Genomic DNA, 10,683 nt, shown 5'->3' with positions numbered 1-10,683 from the left:
GCCCAGGCCATCAGTTGCTAGGAGGCAGAGTGCGCGGCAGTTAGGGGCACTGGCCCCTTCCTCTGTAGCAATCACACACCCTTATCCCACCACCAAGATACTTAAGAACTGCCTAGGGGACACTGAGGCACCAACACAGTATTCAGAGCAAACATTAGGAACAGTCCCAGTTCGTCACAGATGGCAGGAGAGAGATCACTTGATCATTGCCTGTTAGCTTCACTCCCTCTGGGGCATCTGGCATTGGCCACTGTTGGTAGACAGATACTGGGCTAGATGGACCTTTGGTCTGACCCGGTACGGCCATTCTTATGTTCTTATGTAGGCACCCTTCACACAGTGTCGTCCTCCAATCCTGGTCCTCCCATTTTTAGAGAGTCGGGAACCAGTCAGGGCTCTTGGATTGGGTCACAGTCCAAGTAAAGGCTCCTGCTAGGCTTGCACTGCAGAGTTTCGGGTGTATTACCCCCATGAAGCAGGGCCACAAGGGAGCTGTCACAGAGAGCCGTAACTATTTGAAGCCAGCAGGTTCGAGTCCTGGAACCTCAGCAAGTTTCTCTTTCAGAGCAATTCTTCAGACCCCACTGTCCTGGGGTATCGCGGTAGAGGTTGCCTTGACCATACAGCTTCCTTGGGTCACTAAGTCGGCGTGCCCGGGGTTAAATGCAGACAGGCCTCAACTCTGGGTGCAGGGAGGGGAAGCTCACAGCCACAGGAGAATATGGACACAGGAGAGGAGTCTGAGAAAAGCAGCAGACGTTACTGACTGAGAAGGAAAGATACTAGAGAGACAAGGCAGGTGGGGTGATATCCTGAGCCCACATGGCTACACCAATGCTGCGTTCAAGGAAAGATACTGAAGGCCAGACATGGATCTCGCGAGCACTACTGAGGACACGGGGACGCAATTGTCTGCAGGGAGAAATGCTGGGGATCACTGAAGGCCTTCAGGGGACTAGTGGCAGAGTGTCATGTGCTGTAATTAAGGACAGGAAGAGGTAGGATCTGCACCAGGAGGGTGCTGACTCTGGCATAGTCCTGTGGGAAGAGGTAGCAGCCTGGTCATCTGAGACTGGACAGAGCAGTAGGGAGCTTTGCATGTGGTGTAGTCCCTGCCCAGCGGATCCCATCAGCCCCTTTCATCTCTGCGACTCGCAGGCCCTGCAGTGGTGCGTGTTACGTTGAAGCTGGTGAGGCAGCTGCCTGAGGTTGGTGTTAAAAGGCCAGCATTCCCTGGGGAGGCAGCAGGCGGCTTGGCGGGCTGGACCCTGGCTCCTGTTTGCGGAAGCTCCTTTAGCATCTCAGATTGATAAAAAGCTGCACGAAACCTCCACCTGTTGTGTGAGTGTTTTATCCCTTCAGATGCTGCATGAAAGGAGGAGAGCCCCTGGGCGCAGGGAGTCCAATCAAAGAGCTCCTTCAGGGCCTCTAGCTCTCCCGAGGAGAATGCTGAGCCCACAGCCCTGCTCTCCGGAATAGCATGACATTTAACAGCACAAATCAACATTCATGTGGAATGACTTAGCAAATTACTTCCTAATCACCCCCATCCCCCACCGCGCCGACCCAGGGAGAGGGGGCAAGAGGGCGCCGGGCAGAGGCGTCAGCCCTGCTCCCTGGTTGCACCTTGGTTGCTTGCTGTGGGGAAGGTCCTTCCTTTGCTGAGAATGTGAGACCTCGAGTTGGCTGTCTCCAGGGTCTGCCCTGGGCGAGGGGGGGGTCTGGAGTTCAGTGGTGCTAGTTGGGCTGGGAACTGAAGTTGGGCTAATGCATGATGAGCGGGAAGCCATCCCTGGCTAGCAGAGATGTGGGAAGGAGAAGGTGACATGGTAGTAGCCAGTTTTGCTGCTGCATCTCCGGGCACCACTGGTTAACCAGAGCCCTGTTGTGTTTGAGTTAGTGACTCGGGCTGATGTAGGTCTTTTTGATGCGGCGTCAGCTGTGGCTGGTGTATGAGACCCAGGAGTGGTGTAGGGTGGGGCTTGGGGGATCGGGATGTGTGGGTTTTGTGTTCATTTTTTTTGTTTTTTTACAAGGCCAGACCTCCACACGCGCTGCCCTCTGCCCCACAAGCGGAGAGGCTGAGATCTGAACTCCTGTTTCACTTCTGCCCTGCCTTGCAGAGACCAATGCTGGAACGTGGGGGGCGAGAAGCGTGGCTGTGGGACGCTTTGGGCCCCAGCTCCATCCATCCGGCAACTTTCACTACCGTTTTGAACCAGCCATGCCCTGGGGGGAGTTTTGAGTGCAGGAGAACTGGGCTAGCCCATGAACCAGTGATTAAAGGCATGAGCACGGAGGTTGAGAGGGGACTCAGGTGGAATAAAATTCTAACTTGGTGTGACCGTGGCTAGGCCAAGTCTGAGAGGAAGGGAGCTTGGCTTTCCTGCCTGGCGCTCCAACACAGGAACCTGAGCTATTCCCTCTGCCTGGATCCCCAGGGATGCTCTTGCTTTACATGCCGATTTGGGTGCTAGTCTATTTAGTGTCCCAAACCCTCAGCCAGGCTCAGGGGCTTTATTAATCAATCAGTTCACTATGCTGCTCAGGTGGGGTCACCTGCACCCATCTTCCCCCATGTTGTCTCTGCTGCAGTGTTACCGGGACCTGGCATTGGTGAGCCGAGATGGCATGAACATTGTTCTGAACAAGATCAACCAGATTCTCATGGAAAAGTACTTGAAGCTGCAGGATGCCTGTCGGACTCAGGTGAGAGGGGAACCTGTCTTGGAGTCGAACCCGATATCGGTCCTGGTAGGAGTGGAAAGGGGGCTGCAGGCCCTGAGGGGACCCAGCATCTTGGGGCTTGGTGCTGGGATTGGAACCATAAGCAGGAAGGGGATGTGGAAGAGAGAGCAATGTTGGATGGGTGTCATCCGCCCGCCCCATGGCTGCTAACACCCTCTGAGATGTGACATTGGGGCTGGGGCTGTCTCTGTCTTGTGCCGCGGAGGTGTAGTCATGGCTCCATGGCCCAGGCTGTGCCGAAATCTGTGCTTGAAGCAGCACCAAATTCTCACCCGTCTCACGCTAGCTCTGCTCTTCTCTGTCTCTAGCTGGTGTGGCTGCTGCGGGAGCTGGTGAAGAGCGGGGTGCTCGGGGCAGATGGCGTCTGCATGACCTTCATGAAGCAGATTGCAGGTGAGTGCTGCCTTGGGCCAGGTTCCTGCAGCAGCAGGGCCTGGCCCCCATCACGCTGCACTGCCCCAGGGCCCTGACCAGCAATGGCTGCAGCAGCAGGAGGCCCAGCCCCTGGCCGCTGGAGCACCGTGCGCTGCCTTGCTTGGGGTCCGAGTCTGAATCTGGCGCGACACCTTGCCCGAGCTGGGCTGGGTCTGGGCTTGCAATGAAAGCAGCTCACGCCCACCTCTCCTTTGCAGTGGTGGTGATTCCGGTGAAAGAGCAGCAGCGGTGCATTTCCAAGAGCCAGCTAAACCTGCCTGTCAGGGAAAGGCTCGCGGATGGGGTGACTAGTAGGGCTGCTGCCTAGGCCTGGGAATCTACAATACCCCAGCATCCTCCCTGTGAGGGGTTAATCCCGCACTGGGCCAGCGAGAGGTAGGGTGAGGTTAGGCAGCCTAGTGCCAGTAAAGTCTCGAACAGCCAGCGGGCGTGTGGGGAATTCCTCAGCTTGTCAGCAGCTCAGCCCCTGTGGCCGAGCACAGTAGAACCACAGAGACCAGCCTTGCCCCATCTCTGAGACCCGGGCAGCCGAGGGAGGTGCTCCCATCCTGTGAGCCGGGACTCTGCCATGCAAAGCCTGTAATGCCTCCAGAGGGGCAGAGCGAGGGCCTGGCTGTGTGGTAACCACTCGTTTGCATAAACAGCCCCCTCTATGCCATTGCAGGGCCACAGAGCCGTCGACCTGCACGTCAGTGCTAGGCACCTACGTTCTGGGAGGAGGAATTTGCGTTGCATAATAAAACTTGACATTTCATTTTTATTGGTTTCGTCTGTGACGTGGGCTGGCCCAGTTGGAAATGGAAACCATCCCCTCAGCTGCAGGACAGGGGGTGGGCAAGGCTGGGTTTGGAGGCCCAAGTGCTGAGAACGAACCAGCCTCCCCAGTCTTGCCCCCTCCCCTGATGTGCCCGATGTAATAAACACGGAATAGCTTAAAAAAACATTGGTGATGGTGTCCCTGTTTTCCATCAGTTGAGGCTCCCTGTGTGGGGCCCCATTCTACTCTAATGACGCTGCTGTCTTGCATTTTGCTATTTTTATGATGCCTTAATTGTTATGATCACATCGCAATTGCTTGCAATGTGCCTCATATGCATGTCTGTATTTCCAAAGGTCTGAGTACAGCTCTGAGCTTCTAGCACCGTTAGCAAAGTGCTCCAGCTTCATGCTGGTGACCTCGTTTAGAGGGGAAGTAAAGGCTACTGTAAGAAATGAGAAGTTGATAGTAGGGACTTTCACTCAGGAATTGTGGGAAATTGATAAGGGAAGCAAAGGGACGCAAGGAGAAATCTGTGTCCCCAGAGTTAGGAACAATAAGGTGTTTTTGAAATATATTCGGGACAAATAGAATCCCGACAGTGGTATTACTCCATTAGTAGATGGAAGTGTTAGAATTATCAATAATAATGCAGAAAAGGTAGATGTGTTCAATAAATATTTCTGTTCTGAGTTTGGGGGAAAAACAGGTGAGAGTCTCATCACAGGGTAATGATAACACTCTTTCCATTCCACTAATATCTCTGGAGGATGGTGTACAGAAGCTACTGAAGTTAGACATTTCTAAATCAGCAAGTCCTAATAACTTGTATCCAAGCGTTTGAAAAGAGCAGGCTGAGGAGCTTGCTGGACTGTTAACACTGATTTTTAATTATTCTTTGAGCACTGGGGAAGTTCCTTAAAAATGGAAGAAAGCAAATGTTGTGCCAAGTTTTTAAAGAGGGTAAATGGGATAATCCAGGTAATTAAAGGCTTAACAGCTTTACATTGATCTCAGAGCGGCTAATACGGGATTCAGTCAATGAAGACTGAGAAGGATGTACAATGAATATAGCGCGCATTAAAGGTATTGAATGCTGGCTAAGCATTAGGTTTTGGAATGACAAGGTGAGTGAGGCAATACCTTCTATTGGACTAACAGAGAGGGACAAACTGTCGAGCTACACGGAGCTCTTCAGGTCTGGGAAAAGTTCTAAGAGTGTCACAGCTAAATACAAGATCAAAGAGCGAGGTTTGCTCATGTGTTAAGGGACCAGTATGTGCTAGCGGGTTATCTTGTATTTTGCTGTGACACTTAGTGCCTTTCCCTGACCTGAAGAAGAGCTCCATGTAGCTTGAAAGCTTTTCTCTCTCACCAATAGAAGTTGGTTTAGTAAAAGATATTACCTCACCCGCCTTGTCTCTCATATATCCTGGGACTGACAGGCTACAACACTGCATCCAGGTCTCCGAATGTAATTGTCATTGAGCGGGTGTGTTTCCAGTGGGGCCTTGCAGGGATCAGTTCTTGGCCTGACACTATTTAACATTATCAATGACCTGGAAGAAAACATAAACTGATCAGAGAGCTTGCTGATGACACACCAATTGGGGGCATGATAAATAATGCAGGGGACAGGTCACTAATTCACAGCGATCTGGACTGACCAGCTTAGGAAGGCTAAATATTAAAGTATACGTCTAGGAATAAAGGTGGGCCAGGCTCTCTGTGCTGGGAAGCAGCAACTGAGAAAGATTTGGGCGTCGTAGTGGACAGTCAGCTGAACCTGAGCTCCCAGTGTGATGCTGTGGCCAAAAGAGCACATGCTGTCCTGGGCCGCATAAACAGAGGAATTCTGAGTAGCTTATTTTTGCTCTGTATCTGGCACTGGCCTGACCGTTGCTGGGATCTTGTGTCCAGGTCTGGTGTCCACGATTCAAGAAGAACATTGATAAGTTGGAGAGCATTCAGGGAAGAGCCCTGGGAACGAGTAAAGAGTTAGAAAATCTGCCCATAGTGAAAGCCTCAAAGAGCTCAGTATATTTCAATGAACAGAGTGAAGGTTAAGGGGTGTCTTAGTCTGTAAGTATCTACATGGGGAGCACATGTAATAAGGGGCTCTTCGGTCTAGCGAGGAAAGACGTAACACGATCTAATGGCTGGTAACTGAAGCTACACAAATGCAGACTTGAAATAAAGCACAGATATTCCACAGGGAGGGAAATTAACCATTGGGGCAACTTACCAAGGGATGTGGTGGATTCTCCATCGCTGGCCATTTTAAATCAAGACTGGCTATTTTTCTAGAAGTTCTGCTCTAGGTGTTATTGTGGGAAGCCCTGTGGCCTTTGTTATCCAGGTCAGACTAGATGATCACAATGATCTCTTCTGGCCCTTGGGATCTATGAATCCAAGATAAGACTTTGCATTCCCAGGCCTGTAGCTGAAGATCTCAGAGCGCTTTGCAGATTGTCTGGCCCAGAGAGAAGTGACATGCCCAAGCTCATGATGTGACTCAGTGGCAGAGCTGAGAATAGAACCCAGGAGTCCTAGTCGCCTGCTGTTCTCACAATACTCCATTTATACCTAAGTGCGTGGAGCAGTGTTCCCCATTTTCCTGCCAGGCGGATTGCTTTCCCGTCCCAGGCATTCTCTAAAGTTACTCCCCCTCTCCCCTAAACACCAAATCTCTTTCCTTTCTGGCTCTGGCTCTGTTTGACAGAGAGGTCAATATTGACTCTGTGTTCCAGAAACTGACAGTTCCACTCTAGGAACAAAGACCCCCTCCATTTTTTTTGTATACAACAGAAAATGATGGCAATCATCGTACTTGTTTCTGAGACCATGCTGAACACACGCTTGGAAGCAGCCAGGTACCTCTGTGGCAGGCAGGATGGGCCAGATGTGAGGCTTGTACTGAGCTGGGGAGAAAAATGCTGTAATTATAGCGCTCTGCTTTGCGGGGGCTGGGGCTGAGACGGTGGCTGGTTGGGATAAAGCTGACACCACAGACAATTACATCAATTAACGTAAGTAGCTGTTTGCTCCCATGTTGTGCTCTTGGTTGCAGGTGGGGATGTGACGGCGAAGAATATCTGGCTGGCAGAGAATGTCCTTGAGATACTGACTGAGCAAAGGTATGGTGCGGTGGGCGGCAGCGCTGTTGCTGGGAGATGTCTCCTGATTGGCGGGAGCAACGAGGTGGCCAGTGATGGGGAGGACTGGCTCTTTGACCATCCGTGGGGCTAATGGAGACCTCCCTGCTTGGGCATGGCAAGGGGTTTGTGTGTTTGGGGTGGGTATGGACATGTTGGTAGCTTTTGACATAGGTTGACTTGTCAGCTGGGCGGATGCACTGGGGTTGCAAGTAACTGGCCCCGCCCCTCGGGACTGGATCTGGCCAAAACAGAACATGGCTTTTCCTCGAGTCCACAGCAGGGCATGGACCTCATTCTCCTGTCATGAAATCCACTGTGCAGCTGCAACGCGTCCCGTAAGCACATCTTCAGCTGCTGCATGAAATCCCAAGCCCTGGGGCCGGCAGTGTGCACTCATTGTTGGCTGCCTCCCGGGTGTCCCGCTTGGCACAACTTGCTGTAACCTCTTGGGGATTTTGTAATGCAGCTGACAAAGCCAGGCGGGGTAAGACCATTGGTTCTTCTAGCCTGGTGTCCTGCGCCTGGTAGGTCACAGGAAGCTGATATCCCATAATGCTCCTAGCCAGTTGTGCAATGTACTGCCATGTGCGTGACCAGCTTCCGCCTGAAACAATGGGATTTGGTCACCTTGTGCCATGGACAGAACATCCAGGACTCTGGGGCAATTTCCTAGGAATATTTTTCTCCTGACTTTCCAGAGTCCCGATGGAGGGTGTTCCTCTTAGAGGAGTGGTTTGGAATTCATTGCCCAGGAGCTGATCTTTGTCAGCTTCCTGTGCTTAAACAACAGCCTTCAATGATTTGCTGTGACCGGGCTATGGGTTCTGCATTGTCCTTTGTTGGTAAAGCCGGGGCTAATTGGTGATAAACAGACTTGGTAGCTTAGCTCTCAGCTGGGTGGCGTCTTTACTTTTAGACGATTGAATTTTCACAGCTCGCTATTTATAATAACAGCAATTCTCCTAAAATCACCAATTGCTGTGCTTAGCAATCACGGCCCAGCTCCCGTGTACCACCGTGCGAGGGGCCTTTCCCTACGCGCTGCCGTGCAGTGCCACCTAGTGCATCTGCTGTGAACCTGTACTGCTAGAGGGGGCCGAGGCCGGGACTTGTTGCTATGGCCTAGAAAACAGTTGGGAGTTCTTAGGCCATGAGTTTATGTAACCATTAGCGGTCAGTGCTGCTAGGGCTTCCCTCCACTAGCTCAGCTGATGCACCTCAGTCCTGCCCCTGCCCCCAATCCCCGCTATTCTGGCCTTGGGCCCCAGCATGGCCCTGCCAGTTCCTGTCCCAGGCACCACTGCTGCTCGGCTCCAGGGGCTCCTCTGAAGCAGCCTGCAGATCTTGCCAATTTATGTTATGGTTTTGTTTGTGAACAAATGGCTAGAAAATGTTTGCAGGGGGAAAAGCAACTTTTCTCCCATGTGATTCAAAGCTACATTTGGCCTGGGATCTGCAGAAGCCAGCCCAGCGCATTAAATCACAGGAGATTTCCCCTGAGGATAGGAGCTTGTCGGGGAAATGATGTGAGGGGAAAGGCTAGGCCTTTTTTGGAGGCATTGCTCGATTTTCCGCAGCACGTGCTGTAGCAGATCAGAGAATGCCTGAGCACAAGCAGAGCTGAGCCCTGGGAGTGAGCCTGCAGGGAAAACCTGCAGCTCTTTGCTGGGATTTATATCCTTTGATTAGGGAGAAGCCAAGACTTTAATTAAACAGCACATGAGAAAATCTAATTCTGCTTTCCGAATGTCGACTGCTTGGTTTAATTAAATACAGCAACAGCGGAGCCACTCCCTGAGCTCTGGCTGGCTTGGAGAGGAGGCGAGCGCGCCACCTCTGCCAGACTGGATAATTCAGCCACTGGCCGCTAGTGGCCAAGCGAACATGACACTGCCTCTAAATGTTTTCGAAAAAGCTCATTTGCTTTGCCTGCCAGATCCATTAATCCTGGGGCTGCAGGCAGCCTCTTGACCCCTTCTGGCAATGGTTTTAGGTTTGTACGCACCTTGGTCGGCAAGGGGAGGAAGCTGGTCTGACAGCCTACCAGGCTTCATTCCTTAAGGATTTCAAGCACTGCCCAGATGCAACCTCAACCCCCGCTTCTTGTTGCCAGTCCAGACAGCTCAACTGCCTGGTTAAGCTGCATTCTAGTGCAGAGGTTAGGGGCAGGCTGGAGTGCCTGGGAAAGCAAACACGCGCCGCATCTTCGTGGGCTCTTCCCCCACCCCTCCTGGGCGATTTAGGGCAGCTGACTCATTTGCCATTGAGCCATTATCTCCTGGAGTTACAGCTGCAGCATACGCAGTGACCCTTGTGCAGGGCTCTGATTTACAGCTCTCCGAGCCGAGCCATGGGGGTGATTATCAATCACACTAAAGGCACTGAGCTATTCTGGCCCATTCCCAGTTCATGGTTGCAGATAGCAAGGCTGGGTAATTTACTGGCCGGCAGCATTTGTCATTGTGTTCAGCTGGAGGGAATCGGTTCTGATGCTGCAGGGGTCTGGAGGGAATAGTTCACCCCAGTTAAATGGCAGCAGTACAGAATTACCGAAACATGGTTCTTTGTGGCGCTGGAAGCAGGCGAGAGCGTGTGAGGAGACAAAGGTCTCAGTCCCAGAACTCTGGTGTACCTGTCCTCTGGAGCCTGTTAGGGCCCGGGGCACTGCACGGGGAGGGTGGTCAAAGTAACTAGCTAGATGGGGATAGCTTGAGGGGGAGGGATCGCTCAGTGGTTAGAGCATTGGCCTGCTAAACCCAGGGGTGTGAGTTCAGTCCTTGAGGGGACCAGTTGGGGACTGATCCTGCTTTGGACTAGATACCTCCTGAGGTTTCTTCCGACACTGATAGTCTATGATTCTGATATATCTGGGAGAAGCCAGCTTTGGTCCTGTAACAGGCCAGGAGTGTCACTGTCTGTGCAGTGTGCGAGGGCCTGTCCTTGTTGGATGCTGGAGGTAGTTGCCTGGGTTAGAGACCTGAGCGTTGAGTGGGGCAGGTGCTTAGGACTAAGCACTGGAGGGAAAGGTCTGTTTAGTCTCCCAGCCCCTCCCCTTCTCTGAGGCAGAGTTGGTCCCTGCAGCGCTGACTCCAGTGTGTTGCCCAAACGTGTCTCATCTGAGGCTCCTCAGCAGAGGGGCTGGGAGGAGCAAAGTCGATAACCTCGTGCATCTCCCTGGTGGCAACCTGTTACACTGGTCTCAGTTCATCCGCTTATTCTGAGTCCTTCCCTACCCCCTGGTGCCCCTAACCTCTGCCTTTTCCTTTCCTTCTCCTGGCGTTCCTGCTCGGCCAGGCAAGGAGAGCACCTGGCTTGATAGCTGGCGTGCCACTGAAGGCTGCCAGAGCCACTCTTACCCTGCTCACTGAAAATACGGGTACGCGCCCAGCCTGCTCCAGTGCGGCCGTTCGTCCCATAGCCATGGGGATCAGCATCTTTCTGCAGTGCCACATTGCACATCGTATGATGCCCGCAATATGCGAGCGGGGCAGGCGGCACAGAACTGCAGCGTGATCAAACGGGGAGCTGCTGTGTGAAAGCTGATGCTTTAACATCAGTGGCGTGTGATTGTCTGGTCCGGATGCT

At 52.5% G+C, this 10,683-nt stretch overlaps 1 protein-coding gene across 1 annotated transcript in view; it reads left to right on the top strand.

The window, feature by feature from the left end:
- The window catches only part of INTS3 (integrator complex subunit 3), a 68,784-nt gene that overhangs the window by 19,655 nt on the left and 38,446 nt on the right, over window positions 1–10,683 (top strand). Inside the window, exons 4-6 of the mRNA XM_032793638.2 lie at window positions 2,596–2,709; window positions 3,057–3,141; window positions 7,011–7,077. Of these exons, the coding sequence (XP_032649529.1) occupies window positions 2,596–2,709; window positions 3,057–3,141; window positions 7,011–7,077 (266 nt within the window). The remainder of the gene's footprint in view (window positions 1–2,595; window positions 2,710–3,056; window positions 3,142–7,010; window positions 7,078–10,683) is intronic.

This window comes from Chelonoidis abingdonii, chromosome 11 (genome assembly GCF_003597395.2).
Source record: "Chelonoidis abingdonii isolate Lonesome George chromosome 11, CheloAbing_2.0, whole genome shotgun sequence".
Lineage (NCBI taxonomy): Eukaryota > Metazoa > Chordata > Testudines > Testudinidae > Chelonoidis > Chelonoidis abingdonii.
Note: the sequence above shows the minus strand (reverse complement) of the source record. Positions and strands in the feature narration are given on the sequence as shown.